General features: G+C 39.9%; 1 protein-coding gene across 3 annotated transcripts in view; it reads right to left on the bottom strand.

Moving 5' to 3' along the window:
- The window catches only part of anks1ab (ankyrin repeat and sterile alpha motif domain containing 1Ab), a 197066-nt gene that overhangs the window by 92757 nt on the left and 76722 nt on the right, over positions 1-27587 (bottom strand). For all 3 annotated transcript variants that reach the window (XM_042342162.1, XM_007894134.2, XM_042342163.1), the window contains exons 10-13: positions 26106-26220; positions 15170-15228; positions 13337-13454; positions 785-1392 (exon numbers count right to left, since the gene is read on the bottom strand). In XM_042342162.1, coding sequence (XP_042198096.1) covers positions 785-1392; positions 13337-13454; positions 15170-15228; positions 26106-26220 — 900 coding nt within the window. The remainder of the gene's footprint in view (positions 1-784; positions 1393-13336; positions 13455-15169; positions 15229-26105; positions 26221-27587) is intronic.

Genomic DNA, 27587 nt, shown 5'->3' with positions numbered 1-27587 from the left:
TGCTGTAGCAATCTTTCTTTTCTCCAGTTTTGTATTCAAGCCAAGATAAGAATCATTTTAGTCATGTGTTGTACTTTATTTGTGGCAAGTTATTTAAAAACAAATGGGTTCTTTACTCAAGTGCTTTCAAAGAAACTGACAAGTTACTTTTAAAAGAAATAGAATTATATAAATGATAACCTTTTATAGTCCCAGAAAGGAATGCTACTTTAAAAGTCTTGTTTACATTGAGAGTCAGAGCCACGTTGCTCCCAGCAGATACTTATCGCTCAGTGTTTATACTACCTCAAACGTGTTTCTGCTTCAAACCAGATCTAATTACCTGATGTGATGCGTGTGTTGAAATTCTGTGCCCCACTGCAAATTAAATTACATACTGCGAGGAGAAAGTGGTTGGAAATTCATATCAAACCTTTTATGCTGGCCCAATCAGATTATCTGATGTATGTGATGAATTTCTGCTTCCCACAGCAAATACACTACTGTGAGGAAAAAGTGACTGGAAATTCATTCTTACACCAGCCAGTCAGCATCGCACACACGAGCCAGGGCTTGTATTATGACTGGCATAAGACCATTTCACACTGGCCTTCGCGAGAATCATATCAGGAAATAAAACTTAATTTAAGATCAGTCTAGAGTAAACAAACTATTCCAGCCTCGCCTAACACACATAGCCATTGAGAAACAGCCTTTTCCTAACATTTCAATAATTTATCCTGCAAAAAATCTTAGCTTTGTCAACAGGGCAAACTAGCTCAATCACAAAGAGTGCTTTACATACCTCCTCCCATTCCGACTGAAAGGATGGCGATTTTTCTAACCGTTTCTTCACTGAACTGCAGTTCGACAGAGATTCACTTCGACTTCCCAGCATGTCCTCCTCCAGTGGGAAACACGTAATAAGGTTGGAATCTGATTTTGACAAACTTCTTGCTAATTTAACGTCTACTTTGCCCTTCCCACTTGGCCGTATCCTTCCCAAAGTACATGTCCGAGCTTCCACACTCTTTATGGATTGAGGGTCCTGATACTGAAGAAGGTCTGAGCTATTAGAAAATTCTGGATCAGTCTTGTTGGCGGTGGTTTTGAGGACTGGGTTATGGATTACCTGCTGCCCTTTTTGCTCAGCAGTTTCTGCTGCAGCAGAGTTCTCGACGCCAGTGTTCTGTGCCTGTTCTGTTGCACAGTGTTGCCTCTCTGGCAACTCGCTGCTTTGCATCGCTTCTGCTTCCACTCCCCCTTTGCTTAAAGCAGCAAGTAGCGTGAGTGGATCTTTCTGAATTTCACAGACTGGAGGTGACCCGTGCAGAAGTCCTGAAAACTGCTCAGGAATGTGAACATCCTGAGAGTCAACCTCACTCCGGTTTGAATCCTCACTCTTCACGTGATCTTTGGAAAAAGAGAAAAATGGTTGATTAAATAACCAGCCCACACAGGAAAAACAGATAGTCGATTGTCAGATTTCTGCAAACATCTAGTTCCAAAGCATTTATGAAATTCCAACTCCAAGCTGATTTACTGAGGCTGGTGACGGCATTGCTGCCTATGAATCCGTTGTATTAACATTAATAGCAGACGCTTTGCTTTATATGGAAATGATTCTGTGAATAAGATTCTGAGCTGTACAATGAAAGGGATAGGTCAGGGAGGATCAAACAGACAGCCTTAGAGGAAAATTAAAATGTAACAGATTGTGAATAATATTAAATCGCTCATTGCAACATCACTATAATCCTCACTAATAAATCCATTTCCAAGAAATTCTGTCAAACTTTCTCATAACAGCACGCACAATAAACAAGTTAGATTGTTTTTTAACAATATGCAGAATGGATAGTTTCATCCTCCCAATGGCATTTGCTAAGCTGCAGACAAAAAATACCAATAAAGTTGAAACATCTCTTCAAATAAATATTTTTCAAATAATTTTCACTTCAACCAGAGATTTCACTTCTTTCTGATTTTGCTGAAAAAAGATCAATTTACTTATTTTTAATTCAGCTACAATTCATAAAAGGATCAATCCTCTGTAAGTGGGATAATTGCTGTGTTTAAGGGATATTTAACTAGAATTGAATTGATTTCAGACTCTAACTCACTACAGTATATTTCCTGATAAATATCAATGTGGTATAAGTGAAATATAACAGTTAAAGTGTTATTTTATTCAGCCATGAATGGTTGATTGTGGAGGCTATCTATTGTCCTAACCATGTTGTAACACTTCAAATCGTACCTCTGCTCAGGTAACGAGACTGAAGCCTGTAGGTCGCAATTTAACCACTGGGCAAATTACTTGACAACTATACCTTCACAAAGCTGAACAGTAATATATTTGATTCCCCCCCCCCCACTCCAAAATAATGCACAGTCTATAGTAAATTAAGACACACCAGTAAGACAGATATATGTGCCACAAGAATAGTCTCTGACAAGTATGATATCAGGTCTCACAGGGCCACAATGAATCATTTAAACAAAAGCAACAGAGAGCAAGCATCACTGGATTCATTGCTCTCAGTCTTTGGAGCACACATACATTGCTCATAATACTATGTAAGATCACGTCTAATTAAAGAGGTGACATTTTCACTTTATAATTAAGATCACACTTGGACAACCTTGCAACTCGCTGCTCTATGCCCAATTTAAAACTCAACAAATATTTGCTATTTACATTCTAAGAAATATTTAAAAACAATAACCAGTTACATTATATTTGCCACATTTGCCTGTGTCCAACAAGAAACAGTTAATTATAGGAGCCCCCCCATAAACTTAGTGTAGATTTAAAAGCATGTGTTTGGTGTTTTCAGTACACTTTTTTTTNAGCAAAGCCCACAGAAGGTCTGTTCGCAGTGCCCAAATGTGTGCTTGTGGGTCAGACCCATTCCTATACAGACATGGAGGAAATTGTCAAAGGGAAAAGAAACTCAATTGAATTTCATACCCCCTCCAACAAGAACAATAAATTAAAATGCAAACTGCATGCTGCTGATTTACAATGGCTGTCACATTGCAGACAAAGCTAAAGAATGCAGACAATTAACTGAGACAAGGGATCTACAGAATGTGCACTTAAGGTCTTCCCACAGCACAGCACTATTGAGGCCACACTGGCATTGAAAAAGACAGGCCCACCACCAGTCTGTGGCAGATATTCATGTTGGAACTTGCATGGATGGCGTAAGTTGTAAAGGGCATTCTTTGCTCAAAGGAGCTTACAGGAGAGCAGGAAAATCAAACACTTCCAAACATTATGCTCCAACTTCCCTTACTCCTTGCCCACAAAAAGATGCTTTATTTTGATCAAAAGTTTAACCCATCATCACCTGCCTACCTAAGCCTGAAAACTGCACATGGTCATGTTCAGAAATAAAGCAACATTGGACAAGACAAAATCCCAACAAAGAGAGAAACCAAACTATTTTAAAAAGGCTATTTCAGTTGTAAAATGCCCAAATTAACAATATTTTTAAAAACTTATTTAAACTTCTATTAATCGTCAAATGAAGGTTTCCCTGTTTTACACATTGTTACAACAACAAAATTACATTTGTATAGTGCCTTTCATGTCCGCTGGGGGGAGGAAGCGAGCAGGATGGTAGGGGGTTAGGAGGTCCAGAGGTAGGGGTGAGCAACACCATGGAGGGCTTTGAAGGTGAGGACCAGGATCTTGAATTGTGTCCTCTGTGTGATGGGAAGCCAGTGGAGTCGGGCGAGGATGGGGGTGATAGGGTCATGGAGCCTAGTGTGGGAAAGGACAAAGGCTGCAGGGTTCTGGATGTTGGGGAGGCCGACAAGCATGGAGTTTGCATGATGTAATAGATGCTTGTTTGAGGGTTTCGGCCGCCTGCGGTGTGAGACAATGGTGGAGTCGGGCGATGTTGCGGAGTTGGGGGAAGGCAGAGCGGGCCATGGCCCAGATGTGGGGTAGAAAGGATAGTTGGGGGTCAAACAAGTCGCCAAGGTTCTGGGCTGGCTCAGTGAGGTGGAGTGTGCAACCATGGATGGTGATGCTGTGGCTCAGTGGTTAGAGCACTCGCTTTGCAAGCGAGAGACCTGAGTTCAATTCCAGGCAGAGTGAAACCTTGGGCAAGTTTCCTTACTCCACTCAGAGCCTAATAATACTCTCTCCAAAACCAAAAACAATAATAAATTGGTCATTTTCAATCCACGACTGTTTGTGGGACATTGCTGTGCGCAATTGGCTGCCGCGTTCGCCCACAAATATACAGTCAATTCAGTTTACAGTGTGTTCTGTGAAGCGCTTTGGGAGACGTCCTCCCGACGTGAAAAGCGCTATATCAAATGCAAGGATTATTATTATTATTATTATTTGTCAGCACAGCAGTGGTCCTGGAGTCAAGGGTGGAGGCAGAGAGGTAGTGTTGGGTATCATCCGCATAAATGTGGAAGTTGACCCCATGTCTGTGGATGATGTCACCAAGAGGGAGCATATAGATGTTGAAAAGGAGGGGATCAAGGACAGAGCCCTGAGGAACGCCACACGAGATGGTGTGGGGGCTAAAGGAGAAGCCGTTTTGTGGAGATGAAGTGGAAGCGGTGTGAGAGGTACGATCTGAACCAGTCAAGGACAGTGCCGTGAAGGTTGAGGTGAGAGGAGAGATGGTGGATGAAGATAGAGTAGTTGACTTTGTTGAAGGCAGCAGAGAGGTCAAGGAGGACGAAGAGGCAGAGGGAACCCTGGTCGCAGATGGATAGATGACCAGGGGTGTTTCTGTGCTGTGGGAGGCACGGAAACCCGATTGGAGGGGTTCATGAAGGTAGTGGCGGGAGAGGAAGGAGCACAGCTGGGAAGCAACAACTTGTTCTAGGACCCAGGAGAGAAAAGGGAGATTGGAGATGGGGCAGAAGTTTATGCAATTTATTCTCACATTGTGAGCATCCCACTCCTATTCTGATGACTTTTTACAGTTTGTTTCTCCTCCCCCATTTGAAATCAATGGTGACTGAAACTCCAAACCTCACTTATGAGGGAAACATGAACCAATGTCTGCAATAGTGAGTTTCCACCTTAATTGGTTCACAATTAATGGATTTAATTCTTTAGAACTTTATAATATGGAGGTGATAAACCAATTCTTTAATGGTTAAAGCAATATTTCTTTTGGATACAATAATATTCCAGAATAATGGCAGTAATTCCCTACTCGGGAAGCATAGAGTCCTGTTTTGAATGCTCACTTTATGTATAATGCTGCAAGTAGAAAAATGTAGGCTCCAGCAGCAAAGCAATTAAGAGCAGATAAACTCGATTTATACTAGTCTTTTTCAGATTGGCCAGGAAGGGAGGTGGCCAACATATACACTTTTTTTTAAAGTGTTATTGAAGAGCCAGTCATGCAACCGGATATTTTAATATCCATTTAAAATGGATCCTTAAAGAGTTCCTTGAAATACCCAAAAAGACCATTTCTGAGCTGATCCTAAGTAGTAACAATAATCCTTGCATTTGGCACAGCGCCTTTCACATTGGGAGGACATCACAAACTGTTCACAGGATATACTGTAAAGTTTAGTGACAGTGTACTTGTAGGAGACACAATCTGCAAAAGTCGGTCCTGGAATGTGGACTCCGGTTCAATTTGTTTTTGCAATACACTGCAGTAAATGGCACAAAACACTTTTTTTTTTAAGTAGAGCTACAGACAAAGCAGCCAATAATAAGGCAATCTAACTCTAACCCTGAATAACATTCTTTGGAATCCAGTTAGCTCTTATCAAAATTGTTTAAACGTCAACGTTTCTGATCAACATAAAGCTAAACTTGCTTTCTAAAACTAAGATTTTATTTGAACACAACTATATTTAGGTTAACATTTCCTTAGAAAATAATAATGAAATTTAGAACCTAGTTCTAACATGAAGTCAGATTGCAGTACTCGATTTAACTGATAAAAAAAATGAGGGATCCTAAGGGATAGAGAATTCAATGTTGTCACATTAAGAACCAACAACTATTGTAGAAACCACATTTTGAATGTTACTGCTAAAATGCTGCAGCTGGAAATATGGTGTTAAAATGTAAAATCTTAAAATATCTTTGGAATTCATATTTATAACTGAATCCAAAGTTTGCATCAAGTCTTAGCGAAGATTGCAAGGTTGGCTCAATGCCTTGTTAAATCGTTGGAAGCTCAACAGGAAGATGTTAGTTTGCAGATGTTGGCACAAATGTCGCAATTTCTTGTGCTTATACAAGAACATCGCTATCAACAAAACAAGCAATGCTGATTCCTGGGCCCGGTTGTGATAGCAATATGAACATAAGAACATTTTAAACACTTCAGAGAAAGTCTTCATTTTTTTAAATGTAGACAAATGTTTGCAATCTTCACCTTTTTAAAAAAAAAGGAATGTGCAAATAATCCTGCTGTGGTAATTAACTTACTGGTGAGGAGCCAGGATGAAGATACTGTATTTAACATACAAGCAGATGGCAAGGTGATTAGCAATGTGCACAATCAATAATTTACTGCTGGCTTTGCCCAGGCACATGTGCACAATGCTGGAAGAGACTGCTGCTATTTCCTCTATTGACACTATCTGATCAAGTCCCAATTTCCTGCCATTTTCCCAGATTTTTCACATTCTTACTCTTCTTCAAAATATTTGTCTAATTCCCTTCAAAAACCACTTGTTCCAAAGTATTCCATGTCCTGGACTATATACATATATGTTGTTCTGTATATTCCAAATAGTTTTCCGTGCAATATTTTCTGACACTGCAGTTGATATCTTTGGTCTCTGTGGTATTCATCAAAAGAATGATTTCCTGTTTGGTGAGACTGCAATTCTTGTAAGTTTCTAACCTAAGTCGTTCTGCAAAAGGAGATCTCTTCAAAAGAACAAATGCAATCATCAGCTATTATCCTCAGATGTTCACTTTCCAGCACCCAGAGCAAAGACAAGGGACCAGGTTGCCTGCCTACCTGCCCTCTTTTGACGTGGATATGATACACTCTGCAGATTTCCAGAAGGAGGCAAACTGATCTTCTAAGATTATCTTTTAAAAAATAGAGTTGTCTTTTTTACATCACTTGATCAAGATGGGATATTATAGAGGTATATAAGATTTTCGGTGGGATTGAGAATGCAAACCCCAAACAATACTTTTTTTGAAGGAAGTGATGTTACAATGCTCTGGCCACACTTCATTTGTAGGACTGGGGGCAGTTTTGGCACCACACCTTAGAAAAGGTGTACTGGCCTTGGAAGGGATTGAAGGGATTTAGGAAGGAAGACATTATAGGCAGACGGAATGCAACTCCACAAACAGAGGAGGTTGAAGGGTAATCTGATCGAGATGTTTAAGGTAGTAAAATAAGTCACTTGCAGATACCTCATGTTCCATCCTCGGCCCTGTCCTTTTCCTCATCTACATGCTTCTTTTTGATGACACCATCTGCAACTTCCATATGTATGACACCCAAATCCACTCACAATCTTGGCATCTAACATAAGCCCCAGCTTTCCTTTCTCCATCATGTTTGGTTCCTCACCAAGACCACCTTCCTTTACCATATCACCATCCTCTGCCCCATCTCACACACAATGCTGCTAAAATACTCATTCATGCCTTTGGCATATTCTGCTTACATTTTTCTAACACACTCCTCAGTGGTCTCCCTAGCTCTACCATTAACAAGCTACAACTCAGGCAAAATTCTGCCATCTATATCTCACTCCCATCAAACTCTGCATGTCCATCACCCCAGTCCTCACCAGTCTCCACTGGCTCCCCATCTCTCATCCGAACCTACAAATCCTTCCACATCCTGGCAAGTCATCTCTCGAATCTCCTACCCTATTCCTCCTGGCCACCCCCATCCCCCTGAACTCAGTTTCCAACCTCTTTGCTATAAAATGCTCTGAGTCATTACTTTATGTAAAGGATGATATACAAGAGCAGTATAGATGTTATTAGTTCACTGTTTGCAACAGAGCACTTACAATAATGCTGTTGGAATTATGCAGGAATATTTGTTTGCCTCCATGAATACTGAATTGCATTTTCTCAACAAAATGTTAGCAGAACGCAACACAGGTACAATAATAACAAATGCTTAAAAACAGAAATAAATTCAAGCACAAAGAAAATTATATTTGAAAAAAAAATCACTGAAAGGTTAAGACAAGGGGAAAACACAAACGCTCTGAGATAATCAAATGTACAATCATTAAATTTGGTAAATATGTCAAGGTCAAATACACAGTTACTTCAATGAACACAGGCACTAGGAAGCACACATGATGGGGTGAGGATTTGGCCCAGGCAATTTGTTCAAACATTTATCAAACACTGACATCTCCTGTCAACAGTCATCTTGAAAGAATATTGAAATTTAATTCCTATAAAAAAGACCTGATGAATTGCCAAATAAAACCTTGTTTAAGCCTATAATGTAGTTAGAGACAAGTGAATCCTAACACCAGTAAAAGTCACACAGTACATCAATCCAGATTCTCTGGTAAAAGGACAACTGAAATGCATGTGCCCTCTAAGAAGCAGTAAATTTGATTTTTAATACTGATATGGCAATGATAAAAGCCCCGCAGGGAAAATCAACCTGGGAAACTGAGGTAACAAGTGGATTGTGAGATAGAAAGGAGGTAAAATAACCTTGTGCTCATGAAAGCTCCCAGGATGAATGAGCCTGTGCGACAGTCACATTGACCTTATCCTCTCTGCATAACTGCAATCTGCTCTCCTCCCATTATCAATTGCTGCAGTGGGAAATATGCCAAATGCTGTCTCGCCTAATCACTGAAATAAAATATCACTTACCTATTATACTCCTCATAAAGTAAACGGACCAGTTTATGTACGCAAATCCTAATTCAAAAAGCTTTTATAGAACTATCATACAGCAGAAATTTAAATTTCTCTCAAAACAATTCAGCAAGAAACCAAATTTTCAGAAAGAAAACTAATTTACAGTTAATTTACACGCAGGAGTGCCTCACAAACAACCATGAAGTGACCAATTTTATTTGGGGGATTGCTGGCCAGGACACTGGGGGAAACTCCATTCTCTTTTCAAATAATGTCATGAGATCTTTAAAGTCCACCTGAACAAGCAGAAGGGAACTTGGTTATAATCCTTGATATAGCACCTTATCACGTTGTTGATACATCTCAACGTGCTTCACAGAATATATTGTAAAGTGGATTGACTGTGCATTTTGTGTGTAAAATGCAGCAGCCAATTGCGCACAGCAGTGTCCCACAAACAGTCGTGGATTGAGTGACCACTTTTTTTTTAACATAGGGATTATCACCCCCGGAAAGCGATCTGCCCATCAACTAACAACCAGGTTCTTACTGCTAGATAAACAGAGACATATGGAGTAATGAAACTTGCCCAAGATTTTCCCCCATCCAGGAATCAAACCCAGGTCCTTTCACTTGCGAGCCAAGTGTGCTAACCACTATTTTACAGGACTCCATGATATCTCACCTAACAATACAACGCTCTCCCATCACTGCAACAGAGTGTCAGCCTCAACTACCAGCCCAAACGTGGGGCTTGATCCGACAACCTTCTAGTTCAGAGGCAAAAGTACACCGACTAAACTATCCTGACATCTAAACTGGTTTTGGGTATTGGTGGACCATTGGTGTGCACAAATTGACTACCTCATTCGTCTAAAGTAGTTACTTCACTTTACATTAAAATATCTTAAATTACTTTGATACAACCTTCTGCTGCGAAAGGAACTATATTAAATGTAGAGTTTTTTTTCATTGCAATCAAAGCTAATGAGGAGAACAAATTTAAATCTCCCCCAAAATACTTCAAACTAAAAGAAAACATTTTAACAACTTTCGATCAAAGGACTACATTTTTAAAAAAATGACATTCCTTTGTTTCTGTTATATTCTGTGCACGTAACTTTATGGATTGTTTAAAAATATATAAACAGTCAACACCTGCCTTCAGTCTGGTTCTCTGTTAACATCTGCTTTATGATGGGGGTGTTTGAAACCATGGGACCCAACCATGTAAAGTCCAGGACATAATTGGTGTTGAGAAATTGTTTATCCATTGGCAGTGACAAAGGCATGTTGTCCATAAACACAGCGAGTCATGATTCTATTATCAAAGGTAGTAATGATATTGTAAATTGAGGGTGTAGAAGGGTGACTATCACTGCGGAGCTTGAAGGGATTCTATGATACACAGGGTTAAATACAAATCTAAACCTTAAATCACTTTGCATTTAAATTCACAGTCTAAGAATAACTCGTCTTGCTGCAATAGTGGAATGTGGATGACATCTAACTGTACCTCTCTGCCTCCAACTTTGACTCCAGGACTTCTGCTATTCTGACAGAATGTCTGTCGGACATCAAGTCCTGGATGAGAGCTAATTTTCTTCAGTTGAACGTCAACAAGACCGAGGATCTTCTGATTGGCTCCCGTCAGCGCCTCCTCACCTCAGGGGCTGATATCATCACCATCCATGGTTGCACACTCCATCTTGCTAAGCCAGTCCGGAACCTTGGAGTCTTATTTGACCCTTAATTACCCTTTCTACCTCATGACCCGCTCTGCCTTTCCCACATCTTCAACATTGCCTGGCTCCGCCACTGTCTCACCCCCCAGACCACCGAAACCCTCATACATGCTTTCATTATATACTCACTGCTTATCGGCCTCCCCAACTTCTTCCTTCATAGGCTGCAGATCATCCAGACCACTGCAGCCCGCGTACTTTCTCGCACTAAGCTCCGTGACCCCATCACCCCCATCCTCGCCCGACTCCACTGGCTTCCCATCACACAGAGGATACAGTTCAAGATCCTGGTCCTCACCTTCAAAGCCCTCCATGGTCTTGCTCCGCCCTACCTCTGCGACCTCCTAACCCCCTACCATCCTGCTCGCTCCCTCCGCTCAGTAAGCTCCGGCCTCCTTCGCGAACCCCACCTCGTTCGCCCCACTCTTGGTGGGCGGGCCTTTTGCCACTCTGCCCCCACCCTTGTCTCCTTTAAGACCTAACTCAAGACCCTCCTCTTCGACCGTGCTTTCGATCTCCCTGCTTCCCCCCCCTGCTCTGCACCCTGCCCGACCTCGAGCCCCAGTTCGGGTCTGAAACTACATCTGTCCAGCACGGGTCTGAAACTACATCTGTCCAGCGCCTTGAGACGTCCTCCCCATGTGAAAGGTGCTATACAAAAGTAATTTTATTGTTGTTGTTGGAAACCAATTCACTGGAACAATATTCTCCATTCTGATATAGCTATTCAACTTTATTATTTTTAGGTGAATACTTACTTGAATGCAACTTAAGGATAGTAATAACGTTTGGTGTTGGCTGTGAGAGTTTTCATGTCAGCACATTGAACTCCAGATGTCCGATGTGCTTGTCCTACCAATGCATTTATAGTACAACTAACAGTCAGTTCAGGCTACAAGCAAAATGCAAAAGATTCTGCCAACAATTTCTTTTTTTCCTATTAAAGGTCACAAACATAGTTGAGGACCAGAGCCATACAAAGACCACATCTGTTTTCTCTTGTTACTGTTATTCATAAGAAGACACAAGATAATGCTCTATTCATCAATGTTAAATTAGTCTTTGAGCAAACGATTTTTAACACTGCTCCAACAACTATTTGTGGGTTGCAGTAGGAATTACTAGTATCCCTCAATGCTGAAATAAACTAGGCACACCAAACAAGATTTGAAATTTCACTTAAAGACTTGATTGTCTGAAATTAACGTTTACATTTTTAGAATGTTTTCAGCCTGCTCTTCTGAGGCTATAAACTGTGCTCGAGTTCTACCATTCATGTTAAGACAGGTTACCAAAGCTGCTTTTCGAGGTGTGATGTGATTATTTCTCATGCTTCCAGGAACGAGCGGGACACTGACTACACTGACAGCTTTTGAAGGGTCCAATTCTATCTTCAGTGACCCTACTGAAAAATGTCTGTGATCATAAACCTTCAATAACAAATCTCGGCACAGGCCAAAGGGTGCACGATTCTGAAGGAACAATTCACCCGATTCATAAAGGTTCATTGCGATGAATGCAATGATAACTTGTGCCCTTTCCAAATAACCCGACAATCTCAATAAGCACTATTCCATTATACACCAGTTGATGTCTTCCCAGGAAGATTTGCGGGAATATTTGGGAGGCCTTATCCTTATGTGAGTTGTATGATACTTCCAAAGAAAATGAGCTTCTATCCTGGAGAATGTCCAACAAACCACAGGGCTTTACTTTACTTGAGCACATAATACGAGCTGACACTCCAGTACAGTGCTGGGGAATGCTGCATCATGCCCTCCTTTCGATGAGATATTAAACCAAGGTCAAGGTCAAACCATCTTACTGTTCAGGGCTCATTGAAGATGCTGTCAAACCATCCAAAAAAAAGAGGAGATTCTCCCGGTGTCCTGGTCAGCAATCTTCGCCTATAAAAATCGTGCTCGGCCCCATTATGCATATGGAAATTCTTTTGGATAATGAGACAGCAGAACAAAAGACAAATTGGCTACACTGCTAACAAAAGCATTTCCTCCAGATGTGAAACAGTCATTTAGTACCATCCTGTCCTAGCAACTTTTGTCTCTCCTAAATTTCAACATTGTCTTGGACTGTCTGCTCTATATCTGTCTCGCTTCCCGTCTCTCTCAATTTCTGTCTTTCTCTCTTGCCCCTGATTCTTTCTCTCTGACTCTTTCGCTGTCTTTCTATCTCTGTCTCTAACCTAAATTGTACCTTTAAAAATGTTTTTGCTGATTCATAATTGCACTGTCTGAGGACTGTTTACTCATAAAAGACACAATCAATCAGTTTTACAGTACCCTGTGAAGAGCTTTAATGTGATAAGGCGCTGCATCAAATGTAAGGATTATTATCATCATCATCTGGTAATTTTGTAACAATTTTTTTCTGCCTCTCGGATAGTTGGTGCAATTAGTAATTTTGTGCACTGCGTCCTTACCCTTACCCAGAGCAAGGAAACTTTTTCTGAAATCAATCAATCACATCAATTGTCCTCTGAGGTGAACTGAACCATGTTATGAACTGGATGGGGCCTGGAATTATCCTCGAGAAAAGAAAGTACGGAACCAAAACCCTGGCCGAGTAGGGGAGCACCCAACTGCTCTTAAAATGTTTCAAGAGAGTCTCTGTAGCAGACCTGAAATGTGCCCATCGCTGACGCAGAAGGATTTAGCAACAATTGCTGTGGAAATGCTGCAGTGTTCCCAAATAGCTCAAAAGATTTAGTCTTTGCTGACTTTCACAAGAACATGCCAATAAGTTGCCTGGTGTTTTACCATCTACTTACCAGGGGAACTCTTCAGGTTGAGGAACAGGTTCGGTTTACTGCTCAGAGTGGAGGGTAAGCTCGTCTCAGATTGCTGATTGCTTTTTACCGACTGGGCATCAGGAGGCAGCAAAGTAGGCTAGAAAAAAAAGCATTTGTTTCATTCTCAGTATTATTTATCTCCAGGCTTGACTATGCCAAAGCTCCGATTGCCAGACTACCCAACCCTTCCCCCAAAAGCTTCAAGCTAACCAGAACTCCGCAGCCAGTATCCTTTCCCACAAGTAGATTCCGCGAGCCTATCACCCAAATCCTTGCCTGTCCTCAGCAATCGAGTTCAAGATCTTTGTCCTCACCTTTCAAATTCCTCCACAGTCTTGCTCCACCCTATCTCTGCGATCTCCTCAAACCTGTACCAAACTGCCTGCTCAGTTCTCTCAGCGGGCACCAGCCTGCTTCATGTCCCCTGCCCTCCCCTTGGTGGTCAGGATTTCAGCCTATTTGCCCCCACTCCAACCTGGAGTCCCTCCGACTGAATCCCTCTCACCTCTTTCAAGGTCCGTCTCAAGCCCAACTTCTTTGATTGCACCTTTGGTCATTACTCCTCTCCTCACCACCCTTGGTTCCCACCCCAGCTAGGTGTTATAAGTGCCTTGAGATGTCCTCCTGACATGAAAAGAGCTATGTAAATGTAAATTTGTATTTTATTGTATTAATGGGTATTTTATTTACTATGAACACAGCAGAGCAGCAAATCACTGCAGATTAACGCAGATTCAATTACCCAGTCTGCTGACTTCCTTGAAATCTTAGTAAGGGGAAGAGCAGGACAGAAAGGTAACTAAATTTCACAGAGATGCAAGGATATGAAAGGGTGGTGGAGGCCGATTCGATAACTACTTTTAAAAACGTGGTGGACGGGTATTTGAGGAGGACGGGTTTGCAGGTTATGGGGAAAGGGCTGGGGAGTGAGATTGACATTATATTGCTCTTCTCAAAGAGCCGGCACGGACTCGATGGGCGGAATGGCCTCTTTTTGTGCTGTACGATTCTATGATTCCATGATTACAGGAAAATAAGAATCTTAATTCAGCAAGGCTATCCAGAGGTGGCAAATATCCAGTAAGAACTGTGCCAAACTGGCTTCCAAATTCAGACTAAACTTAAGAATTTTCTAAAATTCCTCATCATATTAAATTTTAAAGATAATGGATAGTGGACATGGCACCTTTATTCTAAGACCTGACAAATTTAACATAACTTGTATTTATGGTTATAGTCCATTCTATATTCATGTTACAGTATACAGTGGAATCCCATAATAACATGCTTCATTAAAAGGTGGGTTCACCTATAGTAGGTGTCCAACCGTCTGGTTGCTGAGGGCCGGATGCTGGATTTGAGAAATGTCTGCGAGCTGCGTAAACAATATTTCTGTGTTTCCCTTCCAGAAACATAACCCGTAAGAATCATATAGAAATCTTTTGTTTTAAATTGTAACTGTGTTACTTAATTTTGCTATATTTTAGTTACAATGCAAACCATAAATAGGCAATGTAAAAATTCATACAAATTTTAAAACAATAATAAAGCCAGCAATAAGGTACCTGTCACTGTGTGAATGTCTCTCTGTCTGCACGTGTCTTTGTATCTGTCTCTCTCGGTGTGTCTCTATCTCTCTCTCTAGGAAACTGGCCAGCAATTGCCACCCAATTACAATGTTGGTTGGGATTTTATGGATGCTAACTACTGTGTTATAACTGAGTTTGATTAGATTATCACACCATGATTTAGCTATAAGGTTCTCTTGTATCACAAAAGTCTTGCAATGCCACATTGTCCTCTCTTATTTACCTGAGATGCAGTGAGGTTCTGACCATCAAAGGTTGAAGCAACAGAAGCAGCCTTTTCAGCTGTAAAGACAAAATATGTACTTTAATATTACCAGAATATACACTTTAGAATAGTTACAATCCACACAGCACACATTTTGCTTCTCTCTGGCCCAGGTCCTATATGAATGGAAATTGAGTGAGATGTGATCAGGGTTCGTCGGTCCACAATGTTTGATGATGCTACATTTTCTCAACTCAGCTTTAATTTGTTCCATCAATTCCTTCCTTCCCCTACAAAACATTTGAGAAAACAATTCTGAACTCGTGAATACTCACTCCATACTATATTTCAACAAAATTTTACTGAAAATGTTACACGTGCTCTTGCCAAACTGCACAGGATTTATTTAAAAACTAATACGTAAAGAGAACACAGATTTACAAAAGTGAATGAAGATTAATGCAATTACAAACAGCAAATTAAAAGAGTCACAAATCATTACCACTGGTGTCAATACAAGAAGTATGAGAAACAGGGAGAGAAAAGAGGTTTGCATTCAAATGAGTGTCCATAAACCCACATGTATCTCTTAATTACTGATTTCAACATACTGGGGTGGTTAGCAGGGTACAAATGAGGCACAAATCCTCAGTATTAAATTGTAACTGGGGTTAAGAATAATAAAAAAACTTTAATTTTAATACCATTCCTATCATGTTAAGCATGCACTAAGCAAAACAAGATGTAATCATATTGATATTGCATCAATAGTTTTCCAATTATATTACTCATCATTTTCAACTCAATTCACTGAGAAAGCAGCTAGAATTATGAATGTATAAATTACCAACACATGAGACCCTCTTCTTTAAACTGGAAAATTAATCATTCTAAATCGCTATTTCTAGTGGATTTGAAGAGAGGAGAGAAAGTAAGAGAACACATAAAGACTTACACACTTCTTTACCCACGTTACCCAGTTAGACATATTAGACATATACTATTCAACTTACATATCTCTATAATTGCCAATATGGTGCTTTTAGATATTTCAAAGTTATATCAAATAAAAGTATTATTGTTGTTGACATGTTTACCAGTTGGAGGTTGTGGGGTGCCAGGCAGCACAGCACTGCCTATGACCTGTAGGAATGGATACTTGATCTAGATGGCTCTGCATCTTTGCTCCCACTCCAACCCTGTCATCTCCTCCTGTAGCATCTCAGAACTACCTCTGACTTCAGTCATCTCCCCCCAACCCGCTCGGTCTCACTCAGTCTCTTTGAAACACTTTTAGTGCAGTGATTTAGATGTGGAAACTCAACTGAAGATGCAAAGGTCCAGAGATTCTTCTTTAGTCCCCGGTTGAAGGACTCCCTCCCTCCACTGCACCAGTCCGTTATTCCAATTTTGGTTTTATAATTGTATGGTCTTCTGGGAGCTATGTGGCCTCACCCACTACTAATTACAGCAATAGGGAGAATGTATTAATAGAATTGTATCTAATGCAGTGCAGGTGATAAAATCATTAGAAAGATAAATGGGTTGCCCAGGTTCATGGCAAGAGTATAAGAAATACAGAAAGATTTGAGAAAGATATGTATAGATACTTGGGAAGTAGAAATGTTAAAGGATGTAGTAATGAGGGAAAGTAAGACTGGAGAGCATAATGGGTAGATGGAGGTGTGGGCAAACCTTCTACTCCGAAATTCTCTTATAATCTTTTAGTTTTCCAATGATGGCTTAACTAAGCGATTGTACAATTTCAGTATCTCCTTGCTTTTACATCTAGGGCTCTATTTGTTATGGTCTTCCAAAGGTCACTCAATCCACGCCTGTTTGTGGGACACTGCTGTGTGCAATTGGGTGCCCCATTTCGCCCACCAAATACACAGTCACTCCACTTTACAATATATTCCGTGAAGCGCTTTGAGACATCTCAGCCACATGATAAGGCCCTATATCAAATGCAAGGATTATTATTTTATTATTAATTTTGTCAGAACATTTGAAAATGACAGAATTGTGACTGATAAACTGTTCAAGCCTTACCTGTATTTAAGAGACAACTAACTGACTCAAGGTATCTGAATGCTACTTGAGTAGCAATTAGCATAGACAACAATTAGAACAAAATTGAGAGCGCATATAGTAGTGACCAGAGAGTGATAGAAAGATTCAAGCCATAAAGCATTTGCAAGTTTCTGATTTCATGAGGTCAAATCAGCCTCTTGAAGGACCTTGTCCTTTGATCTGCCAAGTTTACTCTTGAGTTAGATTCTAATGCAGGTCTACCTTTAGGATACATCTGCAACTCTGAAAAGGGCTTTTAAAACCTACGTGGTCACTCGTAGGGAGACTCTTAATCCATCTGTCCGAGCTGAATTCCACCTCAGGTTCCCATTGTAAGAGTGGTGTTATGCACCCTCAAGGGAAAGTTTAATATAAAAAAATTCCATAACACTAATAATTAAATGCAAGTCTAATTTAAGAAACAAGCTTCCCAAGTGACAGAAGTGAGAACCAAACGTTTCGCCACAGTGATGAATCCCTGAAGGAGAAACGAGTTTCCCTTTTCTACAAAAAGCGAACAGTAAAGTAGCAATTTAGCCTATTCATTTTTCACCGAGAATTGCAAGAAATGCTGTTTAAATTACATCATAGACAAACTGGAGATTCAGAACAATTATTTGGAGACCGCTGAAAAATCAATGTGTTTTTGACATGTTAATAAATTCTTGAGGATGCAATGCATATCCATTACTTTTCATACAAACTATTCTAATAAAATCAGTCAGTCATTTTTTCACTTGGAATGCGAAAATTGATTATATGTGATGATATGCGATACTGATTTCCCTGTACGTTTTTTTAATCTATTCGGAAAGCAGCAAGCCAGTTTGACAAGTCATTACTCCGAGTCAGTGTCTGATTATAAATGAAGCAGTTCTGGAAAGTCATTAATAATTAAAAGTTAATGCAAACTTATACAAATGAAATCAAGATATTTTTTGTGGAAATGTAACCCCATTTACAATGGAGCAGCCTTTATGACCCCCCCCAAAAAATCTACTTTTTGATGAGGGTCATGACAGTGGACAATCAAGTGGTTTTAAACACAGAATAAAGCACCCAGTGTCATTGGAAAGGAGGAGGGAAAAGTATTCATGATTCCAAACCTTTAACCCAACAATCCATTGCAGTAGAGCACTTGACTGGTTGCCATGTCAGAGGCAGAACTACTTGAAAGCTATAATAATCCTTGTATTTGATACAGCGCTTTTCACGTCTTCAAGACGTCTCAAAGCGCTTCACAGAACATACTGTAAAGTTAATGACTTTTTGTGGGCGAAATACCACAGAGGAACGAAGAAATGCACCTAATAATTAATCAAGAAAAATTTTAAAAGTAATTTCTCACCTTAAAAATATATAATCATTTTAACCGATTTATCCTGAGGAATTTTATGAAAAGAATGCAAGACAAATTAATAAAATAAATGCCAGATATCAACAAGGATATTCACAGTTGATTAAAATCCACTATAGATTTAAGTAACTCAATATTATTGTTACCATAGCTTGAGGTAACGAATCACCTTTCTCATTTTTACTGCACTGACCTAGTCATGGCATGTCACATGAAGTTGTTCAGTGTACCTGTAAAAACAGGAATGTGATGCTACCATTCATTTCCCACTACACTACAGCTATAAACCTACAGCACTGAATAGCCACCAGGAGCACCATTGGGCAGGTAATGGGCAATTTTTCTTTGGTCAGCTGAGCATCTGACACACATGAACATCCAATGTCATATTTAAGAGACCTCAGACCAAATGTATGCTTAGTTTCCATTTGTTTGGTATGTCATGTGCACTCTCAATCTAGTGAGGCACACCCTGCTTACCTAGCCCTGGTGAATTTAGGTGCAGGTTGACAAGAGCCAAGGCATGAGGCCACAGTTTCTGAATTAGGGGGTACTGTTAACAGTTCAATTAGCTGAAAACACTGGCAAGCTTTCTGTCCAACTGAGTCACCTTATCAAATAAGGCTTTGATTTGCAGGGTTATCAGGAACCAAGAGGTAAGAATCCCTCCACTCAGTGACTGGACTGTACCTCCAAGTCCCACCAATGAGCCATGCTATCAGCAATAGTGCCCTGAATTTCTGTGCAATCAGTGTGCCTTAAGTACTGGACTACCGTGACCACAACAATGGGATCCACTTGATTTGAATCAACCATTGCCTGGCATATTTCATCCTTACTGTTAATATAGCACCTTCCATGTTTGAACGAGGTCTCAAAGTACTTCACAGAATTTACTAGTGCCATGGGACGTCCTCCCGACGTGAACAGCGCTATACAAATGTAATTTGATATTGTAATTTTGTATTGTCGTCTTGTATTGTACTACAAAGTGCAGTGATTTTCTATTTTTGCAGGCAAACGCAGCGGTCAATTTGTGACCTACGAACATCCATAAAGTGAATGACCAATTTTATCTGGGGGATTGTTTGCAAGGACACTGGGAAAAACTCCTTTCTCTTTTCAAGAAGTGCCCTGGAGCTAAGTAGACCCAAAGAGGATAGTCAGAGAGAAATGCAGCAAATCAGCTACTCACGTGGGAAGCTCAAAGGAGGCTTTACCTATGAGGTTGAAGCTTGGCAGTGAGAGCAGGGCCACTGGCTGACCGTGCCGAGTGAGCCCAATATAAATTAATGCTGCATGAATCTTGAACAAAGACATTTCCCCCTGTTTCATCCTGATCCACATCCTCTCGAGTCGGGAGGGTGTATGTTGACTCTTCTATAGGTCGGATCAATTCAGTGCAATTTCTTGATGGAAGAAGCTGTTCTTCTCTTCTATCACGTCTTCCCTTTCCTTGCATCAACTTCCCCACCCCCTCCCCAAAAACTATGACAAATCCCTGTTCAATTTGCATAACAACGCAAATTAGCACACACTAACTTACTAGTGGAAAATTGGACTGGTAATACAGTACTAACGTGAATTCTCAGTTGCTTCAATCCTTTTGATAATGAAAATGCTATGTTAATGCTGTGACCCCCAACTGTTCAGAAATACAAAATACAAAACGCAAAATATTGCAGATGCTGAAAATCTGAAACAAAAACAGAAGTCGCTGAGAGCACTCAGCAGGTGAGGCAGCATCTATGGAAAAGTGAATCAATGTTTCCAGTGCATGACACTTCATCAGAACAGTTCTGACGAAGGGTCGTGCACCCGAAACGTTGATTCACTTTCCTTTCTCCATAGACGCTGCCTGACCTGCTGAGTGTTCTCAGCGACTTCTGTTTTTGTTTAGAAATACTGTACTTTACTGTGTTGTGTCAGTTTGACATTTCTGCAATGATAAATTTAATTCTTCTGCATAGTTGAATATTTTGAACAGTTCTCACATTTAGACACACCACAAACGTCTTCCTAATGTAAGACTGAAATGAAATCCATTTCTCTTTGACAAGAAAAATCTATAGTGTATTGAATTGCTTTACTGTACTGGATCCTAGATGCTGATAAAGTGATCCATAAGAGTAAGCTGCAATGCTCTCTTCCTTCTCTCCAATTTTCAATAAACCTTGAAGTCGTGCTTTCATCCTCAAACAGTGAGAGTGGGATAGTCCAACATGTGGAGATCAGACGCCAGTCCCAATCTGTGTTGAAACTACTTTGACACATTCAATAAAAGGAAAAATACTGCAAATGTTGGAAATCTGAAATAAAAACATAAGTCGCTGGGTACACTCAGGTCAGGCAGCATCTATGGAGAGAGGAAAGTGATTTAACGTTGATGAAAGGTCACCAACCTGAAGCATTCTGTTTTTCTGTTTTTTATTTTTTTCGAGACATTCAATATTGCGATTCGAAATAATTCCCCCACTCCTCAATTCTCCCTCAATCCAAAATAAGAGTGGCAATGTGACCAGAGTGGGATCTAACTACTCCAGAACTAGATTTGTCAGAAGGAGTTTTTACAATTCTGGAACAAAGGTTAAAATATTTTTTCCTAATCAATCAATTCTTTGAATGGCTTGACCATATATAGAATAACGTTTAAAAAATATATATTAAAAATCATTAAAAACATCACCAATGCAGCATTGTAGTGTTAAATATATGCTTCTGTATACATTTAATTATTGTCAGTGTTGGTCAGTGAATATGAAGCTGAGAAGTCTTCATACAAATTTACTCAATGGTCTTCATACTTCACTCCTACTTGACTGGCATAGGAGGATGTGCGGAGGAGGTGGTTGGTGCTGATGGAGAAGAGGTAGTGGGGGAATCTTTGCTCTCCAGGATGTTCCTGGAGCAGGAGGAGGATTTGCCTGAGAAGAGGGAGAACTGGTAAGTTTTGGTACGTTTCAACCAAACCTGATAGTGGACTGTGTGGTCAGATTTGTGCATGTGGGCTCTGATGCAAGCTCTTTGGACTAACAATTAGCGGTGGATGTTCAAAAAGGAACTTGTGTGGGTAGGAAGCGGTTTGAATATACTGGGCAAGGGTGTCAGCAAAGGGAGTTATTGAGAGCTCAATAGATGTTAAAAATACAATTTCCCTTGCTGATGGCCTCATCGTTCATCTAACAAGTAGCTGATCCTTAGACAAGAAAGATTCCTGGTTTGATACCTGATCTGCATTAGAGCACAGCAGTGTTTGAATAAGATTGATAAGCAGGGCTGGCAGGGCTCTTGATAGCTGTGCAGTGATCCCTTTGCTTGAACCTGTCCTCATATGTGTCGATGCCAGGTGAGGACAGTGTAAAAACACTTTCATTCAAATAGCACCCTTCATGTACAATATCTCAAAGGCCTGGCAAAACTGGAACATCTCGCATGATCAAATACTTGCTCACACTCAATATCTAGGCTCACATGTGAATGGACAATTAGCTGAAATACTATACTGGAAAAAGGAATCAATCGTATTTAGAGGAGGGGAACCGATAGGAAAAAATATCCTAAATATTCAGAGGTTAAGTTAGTTTATTAAAAAGCCATCACTTGGCTCATACTGAAAACAAAAAAATTTGAAGGCTACAGATTGCAATTTTTTAATGCAGATCAATAAAAGACAGTGATAATTGGACAAAACTGGTGTAATCAACAAATTTAAAATGTGTCTGTTAATAACAGCATTTCAAATAAGGTACAGGTACAAGAGTAATCTGTGGTGTATTATTCCAACAATGTGGACAGGCTCAAACATCAATACAGACCAGGCACTTTATCACCATTTAGGTCAATGAGCTGCTGTTTGTAAGACATTACAGTATTCACAGCACAGCACAACAGCATCAGGTTTCCTCTTATAATAATCTTTGCATTTGATAGCACTTTACCACATTGTTGAGAAGTCTCAAAGCTCTTCATAGGATTTTACTGTAAAGTGTAGTGATTGTATTTGTAGGCAACCGAGGCAACCAATTTGAGCGCAACAATATCCCATAAACAGCCATGAAGTGAATGAATAACCTTATCTGCTTTTTAAAATGTTTTTTATTTTAATTATATATATTTTTAAAAACAACTTGCTTGCATACACTGGCCTCGGGTAAATTAGCGTGAAATTTCTTGTGGGATTTTAAATATCTAAAACAAGGGAGGCATAAGTATAATATACATTAATCCTTGCATTCGATATAGCACCTTATCACATTGTTGAGACATCTCAAAACACTTCACAGGATTTATCATAAAGTTTAGAGGTATCTATACTAATAAAGATGAAATATTTGTGTGTCTGCCAATAACACAATAACCTCATCGGAAAGGTCTTGCATGGGGGAGTGTCATGAGCATATTTTTTCGGGTATCTCCTATTGTTGGTGAGCTATGACCTAAACAAGCTCATCACACATGTATGGACTCCAACAAGGAATCCTCCCAACAGCACGTTTTCTTAATCTTAAGCGATAAAGATGTCTAAGAAGTGAAGATCAAGCCTTTCAGGAACACATAAAAATTCTAGGTAAAAGAGAAAAGGTCGACTAAATGAAACTGAAGAAAAAAGAACAGCATGGTTGGACTTCGAACCAGAAAGGCATGTAAGAACAAGGCAAAATCAATTGCTTGCTCAAAGAACAGCCCGGCAAGACTTGGACGCAGAAAGGCATGCAAGAACATGGCAAAATGCCGCCCAGCAGCAGAGGTCACTCCATTTAGCTGCGCTCAACCATGATCCAGCAGAGACTATGAATCAGATGGCGTCCATCATCACTGAAATCTACATTCCATATTGGATCCTTTGGTTACAAGTGAAGGCTGCAAAGGGTACATCTAGTTTGTGATAAATGTGGCAGCCAATTTTCACATAGCAATGTCCCACAAACAGTCATGAAGCCATGACCAATTTTATTTGGAGTATTGTTGCCTAGGACATCAGGAGAAAATCAATTCTCTTTTTGAAGTGCCAATGGGATCATCATTGTCCACCTGAACAGGTAGGTTTAATGACTCATCCCAAGGATGGCACCTCCAACAATGAAGTGCACTCTCAGCACTGCACTGAAGTGTCAGCCTTGACTCTAAAAGTTCAAAGTTCTGACATGGGCATGAATCCACCTTTTAACTTAGAGGCAAGAGTGCTACCAACTGAGCCAATAACCAAGCACATACACTATATACTTCCTACGTATTCAGTTCACACCCAATGCTGCACAAGAGAATCAGATACTTGATCAAATCTGACCTTCAACTCACAGCCAAGACAGAGCCATTTCTGCCAATATCAATTATAACCTGGCATAGATTCTCAGCAAATTCACACACCTACACCTACCAAATCTTTCTCTCTCACCTCATCAAGACTGAAACCCTTGAGAGGAGAATGAAATGGAGCTGGCCCAATTATGGCTTCTTTCCACAGGGCAGAATTACGTTTTACAGCAGAAGCGATATGGATTTTTCTGTGTGTGTGCCTCAAAAAGAAACAAAGCAGGATATAAGCTCTGTAATAACTGTATCCTAAATGTTTTATTTACCATTAACAATCATTTGGCAGAATTAAAAAAAACATTTATGACTGTCCTTCCTAATGGAGGTTTCAATATCCCACCAGTTAATGCTGGAGCATTGGCTATTGATCTCTCATTCCCTGCTTCCCCAGTGCAACCTTGGCAATGAGAAATTCAAAATTGCGTTATAAAACTAGTTTGAGATGATTATGTTTAAGGAAACAAAAATATGGAGATTTTGATAATAAAACTTTCCAATGACATTTAGAAGAAAATGTTGGGGAATTGAGTAGGAAGAAAGTTCTCTGCTTGTCCAAAATAGTTTTTACAATAGGACACAAATGGCTTAAACAAGTTAGGTGGGAAAGAGAAATAGCAGGTGTTTTAAAGCCTGTTCATACTTTACTTAAATGTCCTTCTAGTTCATGTGGAGCATCCTAGAAGAACAGAGGGAATCAGCCACAACATTTTGAAACATTAATACATTTATATTTAAACACTGCTTTTGTTTACGAGTCACAGCATGAAACTGTCAGTCTTCCTCTTAAGCTTCTGTCTTTTCATCGCTTCTCTCATTTCAAATTAACACACCATTTTTTTAATCCAGTGGTGCACAAAGGCAGACCTGAATCTAAATCCAGATATTCAACACTTTTCATTCTTGGACCATGTTACATACAGGCAAACTCTATCAAGATCAATCACATTTTCCATTTACCTGCACCTTTTGTTAATTTCGCCCAGTCCCTGCCTGAAGCAAAGAGAAATAACATGAATTGTCTTCAAATCTTACTTCAATCAAGTCTCTGTGGATTCCGTGAAAACCTCACAAGTTCTATATTTAGCTCATGGACAGACTATTTGATCCAATAGCCACAATTGACAAGCAGCCTGAGGTGCTCTGCTTGCAATCCATTCACTGTGCAGAATGAAATTCAAAGCAGTGAAATGGAAAATTTCTAATACAGTGAAACTCACACAAGTCTTAGCTTTATAAATTGTACAATCGCCCAAATTTTACTTAGGACTTATTCTCCTAAGTCCCTATCAAAATTACTTAAGATTTTTTTGCATTACTCACATTAATCAGAAGCTGGGGAGGGTTGGTCTGATGTTTAGATCCAGATTACATGACACGATAACAATTGTCCATCACAATATTGCTAAAATGAACCATTTTTCCCCCAACAGATGAACACATAGCAAAAGTGATAACCAGCAACATGTTTCACATCTGAATTACTTGGCTATTAACATATATAGTGAACATTTTATTACATTTTTCCCGCACTTACTGCAAGATGTTCTCCATAAATTGTCTGTGCTGAGAAAAGGCATTAGATCATCAACACGCTCTACCCTTCACATTAACACGATTACATTTCTGAGACGCGACACATTCAGATTTATTCTCTGCCTGATTTCCAAATGATTTATTAGAACAGCTTATGAATATCATACATTTCTCCACAGATTCCTTTATATTGAATATCTATATCAGTTCCTTTTCCGCTCCTATTAGTAAATTTATTTACTTCTAGAGCATCAGAAAACAAATGGTTTCTTTTTTGACACCAGAGAAGCAGTGTCCACCTGGAGCAGAACTAGCTGCAAGGTGACATACTTGTTAATAGAATGTTGGAATCAAGTCAATACTCTCTGGTGGTCTTGGTAGTTTGGCTCCTGAGCCAAGCGAGTCCACAGTACTCCAGGGCACTGCTGATAACAGACCAACCAGCGTGGCTCATCGGCTGGGCCTTGGAGCGTCAGACCAATCACCGGGAGCAGGAATTCCTCCTACTCAGCTCCCGTTAATTTTGCAAAGCAAAGCTATATTGGGTAGAGTGGTCCCAGCTGGCAGCGGGAAAACTTGACGAACAATGCATTCGATGGCAAGCTATGCAGTTTTAGTTGGTTAGACTCCAGCAGTAAATTCACACTCCAATACAGTGTATAAATGTTAACACAATACCTGCACTTTCTGCTCTGAATTGAGATGCATCCAGAGCAGTTGGCTTCTTTGTTTCCGCTGTCAAAAGCAATTCGTAGGGGTTCTCTTCTTCATGTTCTTCCGTCACTTTGGAATTCTGAGAAGAAAGGAATCATTCTCACATCAAGAGCAACACAAGAGATGGAAGAAAATTAATGGAGACCTTATGCATTTAATCATCACGAGAGAAACTCACTGACCAACCGTGGTCAGACTCCAAGGTGAAAAATAAAATTATTTAATAGGAGATACATGTAGCTTTCCATCTGTTTCACATTATGGCTTAAGAAATTTAAAAAACATTCCTTACTTTTTTCTCAACTCTCCCCATCCACTTAGTCAAGATTTATCCATACTCAAATCACTTTTTTATTTCATTAGGTGTCAGCCTGCTTCAGTCAGCAGCACTCTCACTCTGAGTCAGAAGGGTTCAAGCCCTCCATCAGGACCTTGAACTGACATAGTCTTGGCTGACATTCCAATTTCCACTGGTCAGTGAGTCGGGGACAAGAAGTCATCAATTCAAGAGTTAGCAAACAAGCAAATCAGGAGGTTAGGAGAATGTTTTCTCACACGGAATGGTTAGGCTATGGAATACCCTGCCAGAAGAGGTGGTTGAGACAGAATCCATATTAGCTTTGAAAATGGAACAAGATAAATATCTAAAAAAAATGAATGAACTACAGGGATATGGGAGGAAAGTGGAGGCAAATGCAACTGTAATGACTGCGCTGAAGACACAATAGACTGAACTGTCTTCTGTGCTGGTTCTACATGGTTGGAAAAACTGCTGAAAGAGCCATTAACTGAATTTGGTTTAAGTCTGGTTAAGCATGATCCTGGATAAACCAAGGGAATAAGGCCACCACAGTATAAAGTATTAAAATAATTCTCATTCACTGGAATAAAACATATTTACATGAAGTTATATCTTGAAGCTTTTCTGGACACAAAGATTATTTTTCTAGCAATGAGGTTTTGTAAAAGCCCACATGCCAGCTGGTTCTATCAAGAACTTTGCCATTCATCTGAATAGCCGTAGGTCTGAGAGACTGCTTGCCAGATGGGTACTTTTATGCAAGACAACTGATCCAGTCTAGATAAAAAAAGAGATTTGTTCCCCCAGCAGGTCAAAAAACTACTTTCCTCAGGCATTGAGAATTATAATTAACATTGCCCCTGCTCAAACCTCAAGCAGACTTCCAGGAACAAGTGGGAACAAAGCAAATAAACCAGTAGAATGTCTTCCTAGAAAATCACAAAATAGCTGAAATTTACAAGCTCAACGATCCTTGTTCTTCACCAAGCTTTTTCTAGCAGATTATTTTGCTTCAATCAAAATCAGATTAAACGGTGGGAGAATACAGGATGATGCAGTTATAAGGCAACTGCATATCTGGTAATAATAATAATCCTTGCATTTCATACAGTGTCTTATCACGTTGAGACGGCTCAAAGCGCTTC

This window comes from Callorhinchus milii, unplaced genomic scaffold, assembly GCF_018977255.1.
Source record: "Callorhinchus milii isolate IMCB2004 unplaced genomic scaffold, IMCB_Cmil_1.0 Scaffold19, whole genome shotgun sequence".
Classification (NCBI taxonomy): domain Eukaryota; kingdom Metazoa; phylum Chordata; class Chondrichthyes; order Chimaeriformes; family Callorhinchidae; genus Callorhinchus; species Callorhinchus milii.
Note: the sequence above shows the minus strand (reverse complement) of the source record. Positions and strands in the feature narration are given on the sequence as shown.